Below are 23,766 nucleotides of genomic sequence, written 5' to 3' on the forward strand. Positions count from 1 at the left end.
TGCCCTTTGCTGGTCCATCTAATAGTCATCTGCTCGGCCCCTAGATCTGTGTCACCTGTGTCCCTCTGACAGCTCACGCCTCATTTTCTGTACTCATGTTAATACTGCTTTATGCTGTTACATTTATTCTTATTCGATTTTGATATATATTTTGTACATATACCATTTTATGATCTTAATGTATATTCTCTTCTACTTGATATTTCATTATATTTTCTGTTAATTTTATTTCGTTTTTCTCTGTTTTGAACGTGTTTAAAACTTGAAAATGAATACTTGTTTTTATTTTAAATGTACAAATGTGACTTTGTGATGACCATCACACCAAACATACGCTGCAGCATACTATTTCTCATGCATGGTACATATATGCATTATATATATATATATATATATATATATATATATATATATATATATAGTACGTGTATGTGTGCATATATATATATATATATATATATAGTATGTGTGTAGTGTTCACTCTAGGAGTGAAAAGGGGCAGGGCGCCGGACTCCGGGGGCACATGTGCGCGCGCCCGAAACGGGGGGGGGGGGGCGGTCACGCAAATTAGGGGGCATGGCCATGCCTACGTCATTTTAGGGGGCGGTGCGGCCCACAGACGCTACTATAGAGAGCGTCTGTGGCCGGCGACGTCACTGTGGGGGGCGTGCCCAGCACCTCCGTCGGTGCTGGGCTTCCCCCAGCCCTCTCCCAATGCGTGAATGGATGCCACGCGCATGCGCACGGCATCTATACACGCCGGGAGGGCAGGAAGCGGGCGGCTGTTCTAGCAGGGCGCCGCAAAAGGGGCATGGCGGGTTTTGCCTGCTAAAAAACGGGCAGGGCGCGGCGCCCTGCTAAAACAACCTAGAGTGAACACTATGTGTGTGTGTGTGTGTGTGTGTGTATATATATATATATATATATATATATATATATATATATATATATATATATATATACACACACATATATACACATATATACATATATATATATATACTGTGTATGTATGTGTGTATATATATATATATATATATATATATATATATATATACACACACACACACACACACACACACACACACACACACACGTACATATGGGCCCTTACAAACTCTTGCTATGGGGTCTATAAATTTCTAGTTCTGCCCCCAAATATGTATACACAGTACGCGTATATGTGTATATATACGTGTGGGTGTATATATATATATATATATATATATATATATATATATATATATATATATATATATATATATATATATATATATATATATAAAATGTATGTATATATATATGTGTGTATATATATATGTGTGTATGTGTATATATATTTATATATATATATATATATATATATTTCTCTAACGTCCTAAGTGGATGCTGGGGACTCCGTAAGGACCATGGGGAATAGCTGCTCCGCAGGAGACTGGGCACATCTAAAGAAAGCTTTAGGACTATCTGGTGTGCACTGGCTCCTCCCCCTATGACCCTCCTCCAAGCCTCAGTTAGATCTCTGTGCCCGAACGAGAAGGGTGCACACTAGGGGCTCTCCTGAGCTTCTTAGTGAAAGTTTTAGATTAGGTTTTTTATTTTCAGTGAGACCTGCTGGCAACAGGCTCACTGCATCGAGGGACTAAGGGGAGAAGAAGCGAACTCACCTGCGTGCAGAGTGGATTGGGCTTCTTAGGCTACTGGACATTAGCTCCAGAGGGACGATCACAGGCCCAGCTTGGATGGGTCCCAGAGCCGCGCCGCCGGCCCCCTTACAGAGCCAGAAGGCAGAAGAGGTCCGGAAAATCGGCGGCAGAAGACGTCCTGTCTTCAACAAGGTAGCGCACAGCACTGCAGCTGTGCGCCATTGCTCTCAGCACACTTCACACTTCGGTCACTGAGGGTGCAGGGCGCTGGGGGGGGGCGCCCTGAGACGCAATAAAAACACCTTGGATGGCAAAAAAAATGCATCACATATAGCTCCTGGGCTATATGGATGCATTTAACCCCTGCCAGAATCCATAAAAAAGCAGGAGAAAAGTCCGCGAAAAAGGGGCGGAGCCTATCTCCTCAGCACACTGGCGCCATTTTCCCTCACAGCTCCGTTGGAGGGAAGCTCCCTGTCTCTCCCCTGCAGTCACTACACTACAGAAAGGGTTAAAAAAAAGAGAGGGGGGCACTAATTAGGCGCAGTATTAACTATACAGCAGCTATAAGGGGAAAAACACTTATATAAGGTTATCCCTGTGTATATATATAGCTCTCTGGTGTGTGCTGGCAAACTCTCCCTCTGTCTCCCCAAAGGGCTAGTGGGGTCCTGTCCTCTATCAGAGCATTCCCTGTGTGTGTGCTGTATGTCGGTGCTTTTGTGTCGACATTTATGAGGAGAAAAATGATGTGGAGACGGAGCAGATTGCCTGTAATAGTGATGTCACCCCCTAGGGGGTCGACACCTGAGTGGATGAACTGTTGGAAGGAATTACGTAACAGTGTCAGCTCTGTATAAAAGACAGTGGTTGACATGAGACAGCCGGCTACTCAGCTTGTGCCTGTCCAGACGTCTCATAGGCCGTCAGGGGCTCTAAAGCGCCTGTTACCTCAGATGGCAGATATAGACGCCGACACGGATACTGACTCCAGTGTCGACGGTGAAGAGACGAATGTGACTTCCAGTAGGGCCACACGTTACATGATTGAGGCAATGAAAAATGTTTTACACATTTCTGATAATACGAGTACCACCAAAAAAAGGGGTATTATGTTCGGTGAGGAAAAACTACCTGTAGTTTTCCTGAATCTGAGAAATTAAATGAGGTGTGTGATGATGCGTGGGTTTCCCCCGATAACAACGGATAATTTCTAAAATGTTATTGGCATTATATCCTTTCCCGCCAGAGGTTAGGGTGCATTTGGAAACACCCCCTAGGGGGGATAAAGCGCTCACACGCTTGTAAGTGCTCTACCTTCGCCTGAGATGGCCGCCCTTAAGGATCCTGCTGATAGAAAGCAGGAGGGTATCCTAAAAGGTATTTACACACATACTGGTGTTATACTGCGACCAGCAATCGCCTCAGCCTGGATGTGCAGTGCTGGGTTGGCGTGGTCGGATTCCCTGACTGAAAATATTGATACCCTAGATAGGGACAGTATATTTTTGCCTATAGAGCATTTAAAAGATGCATTTTTATATATGCGTGATGCACAGCGGAATATTTGCCGACTGGCATCAAGTCTAAGCGCGTTGTCCATTTCTACCAGTAGAAGGTTATGGACACGTCAGTGGTCAGGTGATGCGTATTCCAAACGGCATTTGGAAGTATTGCTTTATTAAGGGAGGAGTTATTTGGGGTCGGTCTTTCAGACCTGGTGGCCACGGCAACAGCTGGGAATTCCACGTTTGTACCCCAGGTCGCCTCTCAACATGAGAAGACGCCGTATTATCAGGCGCAGTCTTTTCGTGGACAAGCGGGCAAAAGGTTCCTCATTTCTGCCCCGTGACAGAGGGAGAGGAAAAAGGCTGCAGAAATCAGCCAGTTCCCAGGAACAGAAACCCTCTCCCGCCTCTGCCAAGCCCTCAGTATACGCTGGGGCTTTACAAGCAGAATCAGGCACGGTGGGGGGCCCGTCTCAATGAATTTCAGCGCGCAGTGGGCTCACTCGCAAGTAGACCCCTGGATCCTTCAGGTGATATCTCAGGGGTACAAATTAGAATTCGAGACGTCTCCCCCTCGCCGTTTCCTAAAGTCGGCTTTACCGATGTCTCCTTCTGACAGGGAGACAGTTTTGGAAGCCATTCACAAGCTGTATTCCCAGCAGGTGATAATCAAGATACCCCTCCTGCAACAGGGAACGGGGTATTATTCCACACTGTTGTGGTACCGAAGCCGGACGGCTCGGTGAGACCGATTCTAAATCTAAAATCTTTGAACACTTACATACAGAGGTTCAAATTCAAGATTGAGTCACTCAGAGCAGTGATTGCGAACCTGGAAGAAGGGGACTACATGATGTCTCGGGACATCAAGGATGCTTACCTTCATGTCAAAATTTACCCTTCTCACCAAGGGTACCTCAGGTTTATGGTACAGAACTGTCACTATCAGTTCAGACGCTGCCGTATGGATGGTCCACGGCACCCCGGGTCTTTACCAAGGTAATGGCCGAAATGATGATATTCCTTCGAAGGAAGTGAATTTTAGTTATCCCTTACTTGGACAATTCCCTGATAAGGGTAAGATCCAGGGAACAGTTGGAGGTCGGTGTAGCACTATCTCAGGTAGTGTTGCGGCAGCACGATTGGATTCTCAATATTCCAAAATCGCACCTGGTTCCGACGACGTGTCTTCTGTTCCTAGGGATGATCCTGGACACAGTCCAAAAAAAGGTGTTTCTCCCAGAGGAGAAAGCCAGGGAGTTATCCGAGCTAGTCAGGAACCTCCTAAAACCGAGCCAAGTCTCAGTGCATCAATGCACAAGGGTTCTGGGTAAAATGGTGGCTTCCTACGAAGCAATCCCATTCGACAGATTCCACGCACCAGTGGGACCTGCTGGACAAATGGTCCGGGTCGCATCTTCAGATGCATCAGCGGATAACCCTGTCACCAAGGACAAGGGTGTCCCTCCTGTGGTGGTTGCAGAGTGCTCATCTTCTAGAGGGCCGCAGATTAGGCATTCAGGACTGGGTCCTGGTGACCACGGATGCCAGCCTGCGAGGCTGGGGAGCAGTCACACAGGGAAGGAATATCCAGGGCTTATGGTCAAGCCTGGAGACATCACTTCACATAAATATCCTGAAGCTAAGGGACATTTACAATGCTCTAAGCTTAGCAAGAGCTCTGCATCAAGGTCAGCCGGTGTTGATCCAGTCGGACAACATCACGGCAGTCACCCACGTAAACAAACAGGGTGGCACAAGAAGCAGGAGGGCAATGGCAGAAGCTGCAAGGATTCTTCGCTGGGCGGAAAATCATGTGATAGCACTGTCAGCAGTATTCATTCCGGGAGTGGACAACTGGGAAGCAGACTTCCACAGCACGACCTCCACCCGGGAGAGTGGGGACTTCACCCAGAAGTCTTCCACATGATTAAAAACTCGACAGGTATTGCGCCAGGTCCAGGGACCCTCAGGCAATAAGCTGTAGACGCTCTGGTAACACCGTGGGTGTACCAGTCAGGGTATGTGTTCCCTCCTCTGCCTCTCATACCCAAGGTACTGAGATTGATAAGATGGAGAGGAGTAAGCTCTATATTCGTGGTTCCGGATTGGCCAAGAAGAACTTGGTAACCGGAACTTCAAGAGATGCTCACGGAAGATCCGTGGCCTCTACCTCTAAGAAGGGACCTGCTCCAGCAAGGACCCTGTCTGTTCCAAGACTTACCGCGGCTGCGTTTGACGGCATGGCGGTTGAACGCCGGATCCTGAAGGAAAAAAGGCATTCCAGATGAAGTCATCCCTATCCTGATCAAAGCCAGGAAGGATTATCACCAACATGATTATCACCAGCAAAAACATTATCACCGCAATTGGCGAAAATATGTTGCGTGGTGCGAGGCCAGTAAGGCCCGACGGAGGAAATTCAACTGGGTCGATTCCTACATTTCCTGCAAACAGGAGTGTCTATGGGCCTGAAATTGGGGTCCATTAAGGTTCAAATTTCGGCCCTGTCAATTTTCTTCCAAAAAAGAACTAGCTTCAGTCCCTGAAGTTCAGACGTTTGTAAAAGGGGTACTGCATATACAGCCTCCTTTTGTGCCTCCAGTGGCACTTTGGGATCTCAATGTAGTTTTGGGTTCCAAAAGTCACATTGGTTTGAACCACTTAAATCTGTGGAGTTAAAATATCTCACATGAAAAGTGGTCATGCTGTTGGCCCTGGCCTGGGCCAGGCGCGTGTCAGAATGGGCGGCTTTATCCTGAAAAAGCCCTTATCTGATTTTCCATTCGGACAGGGCGGAATTGAGGACTCATCCTCAGTTTCTCCCCAAGGTGGTTTCAGCGTTTCACCTGAACCAACCTATTGGTGGTGCCTGCGGCTACTAGGGACTTGGAGGCCTCCAAGTTGCTAGACGTTGTCAGTGCCCTGAAAATATATGTTTCCAGGACGGCTGGAGTCAGGAAATCTGACTCGCTGTTTATCCTGTATGCACCCAACAAGCTGGGTGCTCCTGCTTCTAAGCAGACTATTGCTCGTTGGATTTGTAGTACAATTCAGCTTGCACATTCTGTGGCAGGCCTGCCACAGCCAAAAATCTGTAAATGCCCATTCCACAAGGAAGGTGGGCTCATCTTGGGCGGCTGCCCGAGGGGTCTCGGCTTTACAACTTTGCCGAGCAGCTACTTGGTCAGGAGCAAATACGTTTGTAAAATTCTACAAAATTGATATCCTGGCTGAGGAGGACCTGGAGTTCTCTCATTTGGTGCTGCAGAGTCATCCGCACTCTCCCGCCCGTTTGGGAGCTTTGGTATAATCCCCATGGTCCTTACGGAGTCCCCAGCATCCACTTAGGACGTTAGAGAAAATAAGAATTTACTTACCGATAATTCTATTTCTCATAGTCCGTAGTGGATGCTGGGCGCCCATCCCAAGTGCGGATTGTCTGCAATACTTGTACATAGTTATTGTTACAAAAATCGGGTTATTATTGTTGTGAGCCATCTTTCAGAGGCTCCTCTGTTATCATGCTGTTAACTGGGTTCAGATCACAGGTTATACGGTGTGATTGGTGTGGCTGGTATGAGTCTTACCCGGGATTCAAAATCCTTCCTTATTGTGTACGCTCGTCCGGGCACAGTATCCTAACTGAGGCTTGGAGGAGGGTCATAGGGGGAGGAGCCAGTGCACACCAGATAGTCCTAAAGCTTTCTTTAGATGTGCCCAGTCTCCTGCGGAGCCGCTATTCCCCATGGTCCTTACGGAGTCCCCAGCATCCACTACGGACTATGAGAAATAGAATTATCGGTAAGTAAATTCTTATTATATATATATATATATATATATATATATAGTGCTAATGTGTCTATAGTGACTGAATATAGGGAAAGGCCTTCTGAAATAAGACATACAGAAATAGTAGGAGCAGATAGTGTCTGTTGAAAGCACAACGGTTTACTTAGGTATAAGGGAAGGGTTATCATGTGATGGGTCAATAGATTGAGCAACTACTATTCTGTTGCTGGTCCATTGCATTGTGCTGGGAGAATTTTGTTTTATTTTTTTCTTTAATAGCACCACATACACTGGTAAACCATGTTGCAAATACTATTTATCTTTGATTGAACACAGCATGATACTGTAGCAATTGCTTAAATGCATGTCTATTTTTAAAAAGATGCTTTGATCTTATCCCATTGTTGTGGATGTGCGCAAATTAAATATTAGTGCTGAATTTATAAAGACCGTTTTCCTTTGCTTATCTTAGGATACATATCATCATCACTGGCGAGAAGGAAACTTGTCTTCCAGTGCCCGCTGTGAAGTCTGCAAGAAAACATGCGGTTCTTCTGAAGTTCTTTCTGGCATGAGATGTGAATGGTGTGGCATTCAGGTATATTAGAATTAAGCATGTGTGTCTGCTATAAAGGAAGTGGTCACTAACTCAGACTTTGGGGCATATGTAATAGTTTGCCGGAGGTGCGTGATGCCGGCCAGTCTATGGAGGTTTTGTTTTTTAAAGCAGCAATAATTTACATGGCATGGTTTTGTCTTGTAAATGATTGTTTAAAAAAAATGTGCCTTTACATTGTTTTAAAAACACTTTTAATCTGTGTACAGTATGTTTATGTTCTTATTCTATAGTCCAACTGAACAGCAGCATGTGTCTTGTTTTTGTTTGTCCAATGGAATTTTCACTAATTTACATTAAACTATATGTTTATTTGGGTAAGTTATGTTGAGTAATGAAGTATCATTTGTCAGCCTGGAGAAGTGAGGATGTTGGTGGCTATAGTTGTTACGGGTAATGAACGCAAGGAACTATTTTAAAACTTGTCAGTATTCCTGGTATTCAGCGTATGGAATCTGTAATTCTATTTTGTTCTCCTTTGTCCTTTTTCAGGCACATGCAGCTTGTTACGTAATCTTGAACCACGAGTGTACATTTGGAAAACTACGAAACATGGTACTTCCACCAAACTCTGTTCTCCTACAGTCCCGTAACTTTAGCAAAATGCATTGCTTTCGGATATCGGAGAGTCTCCAAACTGAACAAGGTTTGCATCTCGCCTTGATTTCTCCTTCGTGTGATCTAATTTTAGCCCGCTCTTGCTTTGCTCTTAGCACTCTTCTTAATGTGTTTATGGTTCAGTCCTTTTATTGGAAAGCAAAGTTATGACATTTTCACATTGTTACGAATTAAATGTCATAAATCTTTAATTTAATAACATTTGACATTTATATCAAACCAGCTTTCCCGAAGGCTGGTTGTTTTACAGACTATTTGTAATATCGTCTCACTTTAAGCCAAAATGTGGTAAAGGACCTTTTTATTCAGTGAAATTAGCACAGTGACAGTAGAGTGCTGCTGTGGAATTTTATCCTGGGGCAATAAATGGAAATGATAGGGACTTTTAAATGTGCTACAGTAATGTTTAGGCATTGTGCTTGTAATTATTAATACTTAACTTTTTTTTTTAATAAAATCCCAAATAAATTGATGTAATTTAATACTGAAACAATCAAAATTTCTTAATTTCACAATTGTTTACATACTGTAATCATCAAGTTCAGGACAAGGTTTGTGTTTGAAAATATTTCATGAATACAGTTTGTCCATGGGCATGCTCCACATAACAGGACAAATTAGGTTATGTTTCCTTTTTCTTTCCAAGTTTCACTAATTTTGTTAGATGGCAGACTACTTATACTATACCATGCCTCCCAACATGACCCTCTCCAGGAGGGACAGAATGCTCTGCTCCTGGACTTCCCTCTTAATTTATGATTGCCAGCACCTGTGCTGAAACACCTTTCTTATCCATTCACCTGTTCAAAACAGGTGCTGCCAATCACAAATTAGGAAGAAAGTCCAGAAGCAGAGCATTGTGTGGAGAGGGTCATGTTGGGAGGTATGCTATACCCCTTTTATACATAAACCCTGGCTTTAAGCCAGCTCGGACCCCAGGCACTGAGTGTGGGTTGAAGCTAGGGTTTCAGTACGTGTCTGGGACTGAGGGTCGACAGCACAAAGGTCGACACACCTTAGGTCGACACCAATTGGTCGACACACCTTAGGTCGACATGGACAAAATGGGACAAAATGTCGACAGGAACAAGGTCGACATGGAAAAAGGTTGCCATGAGTTTTTTTATGTTTTTTTGGTGTCGTTTTCTTCGTAGAGTGACCGGGAACCCCAATTAGTGCATCGCGTCCCCTCGCATGGCTCACTTCGCTCGCCATGCTTTGGGCATGGTGCCTTCGCTCCGCTACCGCTTTGCTCGGCATACTTTACCGTTCCAATCGTAGTCCACGTGGATCGTTAAGTATGAAAAGGTTCAAAAAAAGAAAAAAATCGTGAAAAACTCATGTCGACCTTTTTCCATGTCGACCTTGTTCCTGTCGACCTTGTTCCTGTCGACCTTGTTCCTGTCGACCTTTTGTCCATGTCGATATTTTGTCCATGTCGACCTAAGGTGTGTCGACCAATTGGCGTCGACCTAAGGTGTGTCGACCTTTGTGCTGTCGACCTGGAGTCCGGATACCTTCAGTATTTACCCCCTTCACAAATGGGTGACGAACCAGGGTGATTCCCTGGTCATCACTGTTAACACAAGACCTGGGTCTTCCAGTGACCTGGGTCTTCTGGCTTGCAGTGGCCTCGTGGAGATGATGTCATCTCCAAGTGCTATTGGGCTAGCCAATAAGCTCCTTTTAGGCATGACCCGGGTTATTGCGACCCGGGACAGTTCGTTTAATGCTACAGACGACTCGGATCAGTTCAGGTGATAACACCCATAACAGAGACCAGGGTCGAACTACAAGTCCTTGCTAAAACCCGGTGTTGAAAGGCTATGTGTGAAAGAGGATTTAATTGTTGGAGAACAAGGATTCCATTTCATCGCCTGTCTATAAACCAATGATTGTGATGAAATCTATTTCAAGACACATATATCCATGTTTAGTAAAATGTTGTAATAAGGTTTGCTTTCTAACTTCAAATGTCCAGCTTTAGGGGGTGCCTTCCCAGTCTTCAAAGAGCAGGTAATTCTCCCACACAGATTGTTTAAATATATAAGTCTGATTGTGCAGTTAGCATCAAATGACTTGCTTATAGTGTAATGTGTAGGTAGACAGGTCCTTTACAAGCATGGTATTTAAAAAAAAAAAAATGATCATAAATCTGTCCTGTTGTTTGTATAGTATGTTAAATGTGTCAACTGTTTGGTTAAAAGGCAGTGCTGCACTCTTGGGGTTACATAAAGACCGATTGGAGAGAAAAATCTTTGCATACTTGGAGAGAAGCGAAGATGCAGATAAAAAGAAACTGGTACAGCCAGCATTGAAATGTTTACGCTTGTTTTGACAGATGAAGACAATGAGACAGATGGAATTATACAAGGATCGGTGAAGGAAACCCCCACGTCTACTGATTCAAGTATGTATTAATGATGAGGCTAGAACATTTAAGTCACATATTTCTGAAGCGGAAGTATAACTAGCTGCTTTATTTTGTAATATCTGTTAAGTTAACATTCCAATCATTTTAGAAAACTAAAGTAGCTGTTTGCCTTGTGTCAGTTAGTCCTATTACATTCTGGCCCATATGTAATGGTGTCTGTGATTCTGAAACAGCTGAGATTAGCAGTCAAATTTAAAGTGGCAAGTTTTGCCTTACTAAACATTGCCGTTTTAAATGTGACTGCTGAATCGCCAAAATCTTGTCCATTTCAGATCTCTGAATATCACATACCAGTGCATCTGTTATGTTATGCAAATGATAAACTGTAGGGGTGGATTTATCCTCCCCTTTTTTGAAATGTATCTACAGTATTGTTCAGTGTGATACTTCAGACAGTGTTAAGGGTGGTACTCACGGAGCGATAATCTAAGCAATCTGACTAGATTGTTTAGATTTTAAGCATGATCGCTCCGTGTGTAGCCCTAACAGCGATAGCAATGTGCATCACTGTCGCTGGTGCTAGATTGGCCTGCATGCAGGCCAATCTAGCGGGTTGCTTACTTCACCCGCTGGGTGAAATGAGCGCCCCCCGTCTTCCCCCGCACGCTCAGCACACATCGCGCTGTGTTGAGCGGTGGGAGAGGTGTGTGCTGAGCGGTTCGCTCAGCGCACACCTCTCCCACATCGGCCCCTTTACTGTATGTTGTCTCTGACAATTGTTCACTGTAATTTAAGACTACAATTCCATGGATATTTCATAAGATTCCTGCAATGATGGCAGATTGGATTTGACCAGACAAGGATAGATTAAACAGTGAAATAGCTGACTGCTATTCAAAATTGTTCACTGCATACATAGAGTACATTTCTCTGGCAGGATCCACAGGTTATCCACAGGATAACAATGGGATATGATGGAGCGACAGCGGATTTGCACCAATCAGTCAAAGCTTTCCGGCCTCTCAGCATGCAACGGGCCCGTCCATATATCCCCGCCCCCTGGCTCAGGCAAATCAGTATTTTGTTTGGTGTGGCAGGAGCCGGACCATGGTCAGAAGGCTGCTGGATTGTTAGCAGCCCCAAGCTTTCTTATTTTATTTTTTATAGTCTTACTGTTTTTGAGTGCTCTTTCTTAACAGCGTCTTATACGCATATTGGAAAGAGTCACTTAAACAACTCTCTGCCGGATCGCGACAACACTTACTCACGAGTACAGTGCTGTTTCGGCGGGCATCTGTGTCGGATATACTAGCAGGTCCATCAGACGTTACCAGGCTGTGGCCGGAGCACGGGGAGAAGGTATGGCATCGGTTCGGCGTAGCACATGGAATACGGACACAGCCACACTGTTTTGGGAGGAGACTACCCAACAGTAGGTGACGCGCCGCCACCACGGGTGGTCCAGCACTAGGCCTTAGGGATCAGAGGCTCCTGGAACAGTATGAGGCTGCGATCCCTAGGGTTGATGTCAGCGGTGGGGAGTCGGACGCTCTCCTGGTCGCCCCACCTCCCTGGTTCATGACCAGTTTCCGCCGAGTCGCTCGCCATGAACTGTTTCCTCGCTTCCGTCTCAGACGCTACCAGCTACACTGGAAGACGAGGGGACCCGGTCGCAGCATATGCGGCTGTATGACCGTGGCGTCTGTGTTTGCTGATTGCTACCACAAGGGGACCCGGTCGCAGCATAGGCTGCTGCATGACGGCGCATCCGAGTTCACTGAGGGCCCGGTCGCAGCATAGGCGGCTGTGTGACTGGTGCATCTGTGTTCACTATAGCTTCATGGAGCGGCAGTGTACACTAGTAGCATCTGGATCCACTCAGCTTCGCTAACGTATTGATCGATCATGGAAGCTGGGTAAGTCTCCCTGTATCCCACTCTACTGAGTAGAGTACGGGCTATACAGCACTAAATCTCTATCTATTGTTTTGAGTATGAATAGTTCGATAAGTGCCCATTGCATATGAGTCTGTATACCATTACTGTTTCTGTCGCATTGCGTCTGAATACGTTGCATATGTTAAACATGATTCAGTAAATGTGTTCTCCTACATACTTAAAATATTAATGTAGTTGACGATATGCTCATATTGCTTAATGCAGTGATTTCCAAACTTTTTTGAATCACAGCGCCCTAGAATATCAGAATTTTTTTCACGGCACCCCTAGGCCAAAAATTTCTTATTGAGAAATTTTGAAAGAAATATTACATTAAGTAGATCGCGTTTATATGTCATCCTTAGGGTCAGTTGTGTGGTGAGGGACAAGATTTGCTTCTGTTTGGCCACATATTTTATGACTGGCAGCCACCAGCACTGGTTTTGCCTATTATATTGACCATGACAAATTTGAATTGGTCCTGGACCACCAACCCAGGGCACCCCTGCAAGTGTCCCGAGGCACCCCAGGGAGCCACGGCACACAGTTTGGGAACCTCTTGCTTAATGTATAACATGAGACTGACTGCTAGTATGCTGCTGACTTTGCTACAGGTTTGTCAGTTTGTTTTGCAGATCCTCAATGCTGGTGCATGAGGAGGATCGAATGGATATCATTTTAAAAGGTAAAGTGATACGGTCACAAAATTGTGTAGTGCTGAATATTTATCACGTAATAAAGCGACAATGGTGAGGACACTCATACCATGTTTAAAGCTGTATTATCCTCTTATTATCTGGTTCAGGATGGCTTATATGCATAAGGTTTAGCTCAGCAGGAACAATCTGCAGCCACACCACACTGGGGGCCTGGTTGGTTCTTGGATGTGGGGCCACCTGGGAATACCAGGTGCTGTAGGAGTGTATCAACCTGGGGCTATATTTACACAAGTTTATCCAGGAAATTAGATGAATAATCCCCCAAAATCCTGTACCAGGATTTTGGTGGATTATACATACAGCAGCAGCTTCTCAGAATCAGTGGTAAGTAAATCTTCACTCTCGCAGACTACACATTGTTTAGATTCATCAGTAGATGAAAGCCCTATTTCTCTAACGTCCTAGTGGATGCTGGGGACTCCGTCAGGACCATGGGGAATAGCGGGCTCCGCAGGAGACAGGGCACATCTAAAAAAGCTTTTAGGTCACATGGTGTGTACTGGCTCCTCCCCCTATGACCCTCCTCCAAGCCTCAGTTAGGTTTTTGTGCTCGTCCGAGAGGGTGCAATCTAGGTGGCTCTCTTAAAGAGCTGTTTAGAAAAGTTTTTTTTTAGGTTTCTAATCAGTGATTCCTGCTGGCGACAGGATCACTGCAACGAGGGACTTAGGGGAGAGACTTGCAACTCACCTGCGTGCAGGAGGATTGAAGTCTTAGGCTACTGGACACTGAGCTCCAGAGGGAGTCGGAACACAGGTCAGCCTGGGGTTCGTCCCGGAGCCGCGCCGCCGATCCCCCTTACAGACGCTGAAGAACGGCAGAACGGAGGTCCGGAAACAGGCGGCAGAAGACTCCTCAGTCTTCATGAAGGTAGCGCACAGCACTGCAGCTGTGCGCCATTGTTGCTACACGGCTCACTGATCTCGGTCACGGAGGGTGCAGGGCGCTGCTGGGGGCGCCCTGGGCAGCAATATAGATTACCTTAGAGGCAAATAAATACATCACATATAGCCATTAAGGCTATATGTATGTATTTAACCCAGGCCAGTTTTCCTAATAACCGGGAGAAAAGCCCGCCGTGAAAGGGGCGGAGCTTATTCTCCTCAGCACTCAGCGCCATTTTCCTGACCAGCTCCGCTGGTGAGGAAGGCTCCCACTCTCCCCTGCACTACAGAAACAGGGTTAAAGAGAAGGGGGGCATAAATTGGCGATATAATTATATATTAAGAGCCCATATATAGAAACAACACCTTCTAGGGTTGTTATATACATTATGGCGCTTTTGGTGTGTGCTGGCAAACTCTCCCTCTGTCTCCCCAAAGGGCTAGTGGGTCCTGTCCTCTATCAGAGCATTCCCTGTGTGTGTGTGTGCTGTAGGTCGGTACGTGTGTGTCGACATGTATGAGGAAAATGTTGGTGAGGAGACGGAGAAAATTGCCTGTAATGGTGATGTCACTCTCTAGGGAGTCGACACCAGAATGGATGGCTTACTTATGGAATTACGTGATAATGTCAACACGCTGCAAGCCGGTTGACGACATGAGACAGCCGGCGGACAAATTAGTATCGGTCCAGGCGTCTCAGACACCGTCAGGGGCTTGTAAAAACGCCCATTTACCTCAGTCGGTCGACAGACACTGACACGGACACTGACCTCAGTGTCGACGGTGAAGAAACAAACGTATTTTTCCTTTAGGGCCACAAGTTACATGTTAAGGGCAATGAAGGAGGTGTTACGTATTTCTGATACCACAAGTACCACAAATAAGGGTATTTTGTAGGGTGGGAATAAACTACTTGTAGTTTTGCCTGAATCAGATAAATTAAATGAAGTGTGTGATGATACGTGGGGTTCCTCCGACAGAAAGTTATGGGCGGGATACCCTTTTCCCGCCAGAAGTAAGGGCGAGTTGGAAAACACACCTTAGGGTGGATAAGGCGCTCACACGCTTATAAAAAACATGGCGTTACCGTTTCCAGATACGGCCGCCCTCAAGGAGCCAGCTGATAGGAAGCTGGAAAATATCATAACAGTATATACACACATACTGGTGTTATACTACGACCAGCAATCGCCTCAGCCTGGATGTGCAGCGCTGAGGGGGCTTGGTCGGATTTCCTGACTGAAAATTTTGATACCCTTGACAGGGACAGGATTTTATTGTCTATAGAGCATTTTAAGGATGCATTTCTATATATGTGTGATGCGCAGAGGCATATTTGCATTCTGGCATCAAGAGTAAATGTGATGTACATATCTGCCAGACGAAGACACGACAGTGGTCAGGTGAGGCAGATTCCAGACGGCATATGGAAGTATTGCCGTATAAAGGGGCGGTCCATTGGACCTGGTGGCCATGGCATCAGCTGAAAAATCCACCTTTTGTTACCCCGAGTCACATATTGGCAGAAAAGGACACAGTCTTTTCAGTCTCAGTCCTTTCGTCCCCATACGGGCAGGCGGGCGAAGGCCAGTCATATCTGCCCAGGGGGAGAGGAAAGGGAAGAAGACTGCAGCAAGCAGCTCATTCCCAGGAACAGAAGCTCCTCACGGCTTCTGCCAAGTCCGCAGCATAACGCTGGGGCCGTACAAGCGGACTCAGGTGCGGTAGGGGGTCATCTCAAGAGTTTCAGCAACACTCGCAAGGGAACTCCGGGATCCTACATGTAATATCCCAGGTGTACATTGGAAATTCGAGACGTCTCCCCCTCACACAATTCACAGGCTGTATTCCCAGCAGGTGATAATCAAAGTACCCTTCTTACAACAAGGAAGGGGGTAGTATTCCACACTATATTGTGGTACTGAAGCCAACCGGCTCGGTGAGATCTGAAATATTTGAACACTTACATACAAGCGTTCAAATCAAGATGGAGTCACTCGGAGCAGTGATAGCGAACCAGGAAGAAGGGGACGATATGATGTCACTGGATATCAGGGACGTTTACCTACAGGTCCAAATTTGCCCTTCTCACCTAGGGTACTTCAGGTTCCTGGTACAGAACTGTCACTATCAGTTCAGACGCTGCCGTTTGGATTGTCCACGGCGCCCCGGGTCTTTACCAAGGTAATGGCCGGAATGATGATTTTTCTTAAAAGAAACATGGACGCTTTCCTGATAAGGGCAAGGTCCAGAGAACAGTTGGAGGTCGGAGTAGCACTATCTTAAGTAGTTCTACGACAGCACGAGTGGATTCTAAATATTCCAAAATCGCAGCTTTTTCCGACGACACGTCTACTGTTCCTAGGGAAGATTCTGGACACAGTCCAGAAAAACGTGTTTCTCCCAGTGGAGAAAACCAGGGAGTTATCCGAGCTAATCAGGGATCCTCCTAAAACCAGGAAAAGTGTCAGTGCATCATTGCACAAGAGTCCTGGTAAAAATGGTGGCTTATTACAAAGCAATTCCATTCGGCAGATTTCCCGCAAGAACTCTTCAGTGGGATCTGCTGGACAAATGGTCCGGATCGCATCCTCAGATGCATCAGCGGATAACCCTATATCCAAGGAAAAGGGTGTCTCTCCTGTGGTGATTACAGAGTGCTCATCTTCTAGAGGGCCGCAGATTCGGCATTCAGGATTGGATGCCGGTGACCACGGAGGCCAGCCTGAGAGGCTGGGGAACAGTCACACAGGGAAAAAATTTCCAGGGAAGTGTGATTAAGTCTGGAGAATTCTCTCCGCATAAATAAGCTTAGAGCAAATTTATAATGCTCTAAACTTAGCTAGACCTCTGCTTCAAGGTCAGCCGGTATTGATCCAGTGGGATAACATCACGGCAGTCGCCCACGTAAACAGAAGGGCGGCACAAGAAGCAGGAGGGCAGTGAAAACTGCAAGTATTTTTCGCTAGGCGGAAAATCATGTGATAGCACTGTCAGCAGTGTTCTTTCCGGGAGTGGACGACTGGGAAGCAGACTTCCTCAGCAGGCATGACCTCCACCCGGGAGAGTGGAAACTTCATAGGGAAGTTTTTCAACATGATTGTGGACCGTTGGCAAAGACCAAAGGTGGACATGATGGCGTCCCGCCCGAACAAAAAACGGGACAGGTATTCCGCCAGGTCATGAGACCTTCAGGCGATAGCTGTGGATGTTCTGGTAACACCGTGGGTGTACCAGTCAGTGTAGGTGTTCCCTCCTCTGTTTCTCATAACCAGGGTATTGAGAATTATAAGACATAGAGGAGTATGAACTATACTAGTGGCTCCGGATTGGCCAAGAGGGACTTGGTACCCGGAACTTCAAGAAATGCTCACAGAGGACTAAGGGCCCGGGGAGCTAAGAAGGGACTTGATTCAGCAAGTACCATGTCTATTCCAAGACTTACCGCGGCTGCGTTTGACGGCATGGCGGTTGAATGCCGGTTCCTGAAGGGAAAAGGCATTCCATAAGAGGTCATACCTACCCTGGTCAAAGCCAGGAAGGAGGTGACCGCACAACGTCATCACCACATGTGGTGAAAAATATGTTGCGTGGGTGAGGCCAGGAAGGCTCCACGACGGAAATTCAACTAGGTCGATTTCTACACTTCCTGAAAACAGGAGTGTTTTGGGCCTCAAATTGGGGTTCATTAACATTTAAATTTCGGCCCTGTAGATTTTCTTCCAGAAAGAATTGACTTCAGTTCCTGAAGTCCAGATTGTAAAGGATGTATTGCATATACAGCTTTTTGTGCCCCTAGGGGCACCGTGAGATCTCAACATAGTGTTGGGATTTCTTAAAATCATATTGGTTTGAACCGCTCAAATCTGTGGATTTGAAATATCTCACATGGCAAGTGACCATGCTGTTGACAAATATCTCACATGGGAAGTGACCATGTTGTTAGCCCTGGCCTCGGCCAGGCGATTGTCAGAAGGGGCGGCTTTGTCTTACAAAAGCCCATATTAAAAATTTTCCATTTGAACAGGACAGAACTGGGACTCGTCTCCAGTTTCTTCATAAAGGGGTGTCAGCGTTTTCACCTGAAACAACCTGTTGTGGTGCCTGCGGCTACTAGGGACTTGGAGGACTCCAAGTTACTAGACGTGGTCAGGGCCCTAAAATATATATATATATATATATATATATATATATATATATATATATATATATATATATAGTTAGGACGGCTGGAGTCAGAAAGTCTGACTTGCTGTTTATATTGTATACACCCAACAAGCTGGGTGCTCATGCTTCTAAGCAGTCTATTGCACGCTGGATTTGTAGTACAATTCAGCTTGCACATTCTGTGGCAGGCCTGCCACAGCCGAAATATGTAGATGCCCATTCCACAAGGAAGGTGGGCTCATCCTGGGCGGCTGCCCGAGGAGTCTCGGCATTACAACTTTGCCGAGCAGCTACGTGGTCAGGGGAGAACACGTTTGTAAAATTTTACAAATTTTGATACTCTGGCTAAGGAGGACCTGGAGTTCTCTCATTCGGTGCTGCAGAGTCATCCGCACTCTCCCGCCCGTTTGGGAGCTTTGGTATAATCCCCATGGTCCTGACGGAGTCCCCAGCATCCACTAGGACGTTAGAGAAAATAAGAATTTACTTACCGATAATTCTATTTCTCGTAGTCCGTAGTGGATGCTGGGCGCCCATCCCAAGTGCGGATTGTCTGCAATGCTTGTACATAGTTATTGTTACAAAAATCGGGTTATTACTATTGTTGTGAGCCATCTTTTCGGAGGCTACTTCGTTTTGTTATCATACTGTTAACTGGGTTCAGATCACAAGTTGTACGGTGTGATTGGTGTGGCTGGTATGAGTCTTACCCGGGATTCAAGATCCTTCCTTATTGTGTACGCTCGTCCGGGCACAGTACCTAACTGAGGCTTGGAGGAGGGTCATAGGGGGAGGAGCCAGTACACACCATGTGACCTAAAAGCTTTTTTAGATGTGCCCTGTCTCCTGCGGAGCCCGCTATTCCCCATGGTCCTGACTGAGTCCCCAGCATCCACTACGGACTACGAGAAATAGAATTATCGGTAAGTAAATTCTTATTTATTCTACTTCATCATATGAAAAAGAGGTAGATCTCGAATATACCTGAGTTAATTGAAAGCAATAAAGCCATCTTATCCTTAGAGGATACAGTAAAGCCTGTGTTAAAAACCAAGGCACCTGTGTTTAAACATCCCAATACTTGAGTTCCAAGAAAATCATGGAAGAGGTTGGGTTACGCCCAATAAAAAGTTAGAATTCCTAAGAAATGGAATTCATATAATCTGCTTCCAGCTGGGGATTGGATTTAAAAAAAGGGGAGATGGCTCCTAAAGTAGATAAGGAGAATCTACAATAGCTTTGCTTTCAAATTTCCTGTCTAGAGCGGTCATGAAGCCAAGCCTTGGCTTCGGCTTAAATGGCAAAGGCAGTGGTTGCCTGGGCAGATGCAATGGAAGGAAATTTTTTTTCAAGAACAAGAATCTCATATGGCTCATATAAAAGACTGCAATGTTCCTGGAAGCATTGGATATGGGCAGAATATTTACTCCAAGGCATCAGCCCTAACTTTACCTGCTCATAGAGCAGTTTAGCTGGGTACGTGGAAGATCTACAGCCACACCATACTGGATATGCCCAATCTCACCAGATCTTGGAAGCTATACAGTGTGGAGCCTGGTAAGAAATACCAGGTGCTGTAGATGGAATCATTGTCTTGTTCTAAAAAATATTCCTTTTTGGTAAGAATGGACAGAATTCCGGAGTCAGAAGCAGACTCCAAGAAAGTCAGGTTCCTTCCACATACAGTTCACGCATTGATATTACACTATCAATAGAAGCCTGTCATAGGCTGAATCACACATCAGTGTGATTTCAAATTAGGAAACCATTCAGCTACCAGAAGATCTACAGTGTGGCCCTGGTTAGTATTCAGAGAATACCAGGTGCTGTAGAAAAATAAAACCATCAGCGGATGGTGTGGTCTCCACCTGGGAGATACCAGGTTGGGGGGAAGACTTCATCAGGTCACAGACCTGGCATGGTATCTCTAGTTATGTTTCGCCTTCAAAACAGCCTATCTCGGCTGTAGACGAAGGCCTGGCTTTGCAAGAAGAAGGCCAGAAAATTACTTTAGTCAGGAATAGTCATTCCAGTTCCTCTGGCAAACAAGGACAAGTTTTTACTTCAACCTGGTTTAATCGGAAGACAAATGAGTAATTTCGGCTCATGCTAAATCTGAAAAATGCTGAGCAAATACATTTGGAAACATGAAATCATATGTTCCTTATGTGGGGCATGGAGCCAGGATTTTTTTTTTTAAGGATCAATGGAGATACAGGAGGCTTACTTACATGTTCCTATACCTTTGTCCATCAGTGGTATCCAAGGTTCGGCTATTCCTCCAGAAAAGCAATTTTTCAGTTTAGGCTTTACCTTTTGGGTTAGCCACAGTCCCCGGACTATTTACCAGAAATATGGGGCACCTTATCTCCGCCAGCAGGGGTTAAGGTTTTTTCCCCATACCTAGGATCTTTTAAGCTTGGCACAGTCACAGAGATTGCTCTTGTCATCGGCAACAGCAATAACGAGTTTTCAGGCAAGTGACTCATAACTTGGGGAAAATCGGCTCCAGTTTCGTCACATCGGATGACTCACTTGGGGGCTGTACTGGATTACGTCTGCAGAGCGTAATCTTTTACTTCGCAACAATAAATCCAAGGTTCACTATAGGATTTAAGAATCGCCACAAAGTCAAACGGTATCCATTCACGCAGCAATGCAGGGATGGGTTTGATGGTATCTGCATCGACAATAGGGAGTATGCACAATTCCACTCAAGGTCCCTGCAGCGTCTGATTCTTACCTAGTAGAATCTACAACCATGCCACACTGGATATGCCCAGATTTCATTGGATCATGGAAGATTAGCAGTGTGGGCCTGGCTGGTACCTAGAGAGACCAGCTGCGGATACAAGGTGTGCTAAGTAATAATGGGTTGCATCAGATAATAAAGACCGACTATGGTACTTACGATAAAAGTAAGAAGGTCATTAGCCTGGTGGCTACAGACATCCCAGCGGGACAAAGGAAAATCCTTTTGATATCAGATTGGGGAGATGTTGACACTAGGATTAGTGTCAGGGAGATTGTGTTCCCAAAGTGCTGTCTACCAATAAAGGTTGAAACCTCGGTCCATATACAGGGCACCGGTGTAGGCACGGGACAGTCTTCATGTGAAAACCAGTCCAGTTCCACGCGGACAAGACAACGGCACTAGAGTACCTCTACATCGGGAAGTAAGTCTCAGCCGAAAAGGGGATGAAGAAGGTAAGTCACATACCTAAGAGGATGGATTTCATCATCCAAGCCTTGTCCGCTGTTTTCAGTCCGAGAATCATAAACGGGTAATAGAACTTTTTCAAATCTATACACCATTCAGAGGAGTGAATGGGCTCTACACCCAGAGATCTTCCGGAATCTAGAAAACAAGTGGTGCATGCTAGAGATGTATCTCAGAACGTCTTGGTTGAACAACAAAGTACTCACATATGGAACAAAGGATCCCAGGGCGATCGTTGTGGATGCCTTATCGGTGAGACAGGACCGTCATCTGACAGATGGGTTTTCCTCTAAATATCCTATTACCCAGGGTGGTGAGTAAGTTTAAACAGGAAGAACAGCAGAGAATGGCAATGGATGCTCTACTTCTGCTTCCTCAACGTCTAGACCTACTAATGCAGGGTACTGGTTATCACAGACATGTGGGTCGGCTGTCTTTGACAGCGTGGCCATTGAAACCTTTATCCTCAGGTCAAGAGGATACTTTCAGACAGTTTCAGAGCAAGGAAACCTTCCTTAGCTCGCATATATCACCAAATATGGCAAACCTATATTCTTTGGTACAGTGAAAGAAAACCTACAGCCACACCACACTTGATATGCCCAATATCACCAGATCTGGGAAGCTATGCAGTGTTGGGCCTGGTGAGTACTTGGATGGGGAACACCTGCATACACCATTTGCTGTAGGTGAATGGCCCCAAGAATTTTTTCAGAGTTCCAGGGTCATAGCATTCCTATAGGAATGAATGGATTTCTTGAGTGAAGCAAGAGTCGGCATCGACTGTAGAGTTCCAAAAGTAAATGACCAACTTACAGGATGTGCGTATCTTTTTTTTTTTTTTTTTTTTAGGGTATGCTGCACATCAACCTTTGGTTGTTTTTCCTACAGTGCCGTGGAACTTGGTTAGTCCTGAAAGTCCTACAAGGTGCCCCATTTGAACCACTTAAAAATATGGATTACAAATGGTTGACAGCTAAAGTGTCTTTTCTACTGACTGAGTCGTCAGCTAGAAGAATATCAGACTTAGGGATTGTTATATTGTTCCACAGTTCTGATTGTTTATCCAGAGAAAGTAGTTCGCAGAACTAGATCTGGGTATCTTCTTAAGGTGGTGAATAACTTCCACCTTAACAAAAGGAAATATTGTCCCGGCTGTTTAGAGTCTGGACTTTTTCTGCGGGAGATGCATCGCTGGACGTGATCCTTGCATTAAGGATCTACATAGATTGTACCAGTATCATCAGAGAAGCATATTCTCTTTTTATTTTTCTATGGATTTCAATAACCTGCTGGTAGGCAGATACTGGCAAGTTAATTTCGAATGACGAAGCATATTTTCAAGCTGATCTCCCTGTTCCGGCTAATGTCTCTGTTCACTCTACTCGTAGAGTAGGTCCTTCATGGGCAGCACAATGTGGTGCTTAAACAGGACAGATATGTAAGGCAGCCAAATGGTTTTCCGTTTAAACATTTTTTTAAGACATTATGCCTTGGATACCTTTCCCTCTCACAATGCTGAATTCGGACGAAGGATTCTCCTGAGCATCAGGAGCATCCCCACCACTAAACTGCTTTGTGAAATCCCATTGTTATCCTGTGGATAACTTGTGGACCCTGCCGGAGAAATATACATTATGGTAAGAACTTACCGTTGATAACGGTATTTCTCCTAAGTCCACAGGGATCCCACCCTGACGCACCTGATGTGAGGATTCTTTTTTACTCACATAGGGGTATATGCAATTGCGGTCGAATTCCCGAAATTGTCGAAAAACTGGACTTTTTCGCCAAAAAAAAAAAAATCGACAATGCAATACATTACTTTCCGTCAAAAAAACGGACTTTCCAAATTCGACTCTTGTCAAATTCGACTTTTCTGCAATGGTACAAATGCGGCAATTCGACAAAAGTATATTCAATTGAAGTTTGGAAATTCGACAACAGTGCTTTTAGACAGTAAATTCGTCATTTCAATCCGCCACACTTTGGTGGGTGAAACTAATAAAAAAAATTTAAAACATGTTTTTTTTGGTGTTTTTTTTATTGGTAATAGCATATCTATTTATATTAGAAGGGATTAGGTACTTGATTTGTCTTTTTGGGAGGCACAAGTATTATTTATATATTTTTTAAAATATTTTTTTTTTTTTTTTTTTTTTTTAGATGGAATGGTAAAAAATTGCGGGGGAAAATTGCGTGGGGTCCCCCCTCCAAAGCATAACCAGCCTCGGGCTCTTCGAGCCGGTCCTGGTTCTAAAAATCCAGGGGAAAAATGGACAGGGGA

General features: G+C 45.2%; 1 protein-coding gene across 1 annotated transcript in view; it reads left to right on the forward strand.

The window, feature by feature from the left end:
• Positions 1-23,766, forward strand: part of DGKQ (diacylglycerol kinase theta) — a 322,011-nt gene that overhangs the window by 224,262 nt on the left and 73,983 nt on the right. Inside the window, exons 5-7 of the mRNA XM_063914615.1 lie at positions 7,419-7,544; positions 8,055-8,208; positions 10,522-10,590. Coding sequence (XP_063770685.1) covers positions 7,419-7,544; positions 8,055-8,208; positions 10,522-10,590 — 349 coding nt within the window. The remainder of the gene's footprint in view (positions 1-7,418; positions 7,545-8,054; positions 8,209-10,521; positions 10,591-23,766) is intronic.

Source organism: Pseudophryne corroboree, chromosome 1, assembly GCF_028390025.1.
Source record: "Pseudophryne corroboree isolate aPseCor3 chromosome 1, aPseCor3.hap2, whole genome shotgun sequence".
Taxonomy (NCBI): Eukaryota; Metazoa; Chordata; class Amphibia; order Anura; family Myobatrachidae; genus Pseudophryne; species Pseudophryne corroboree.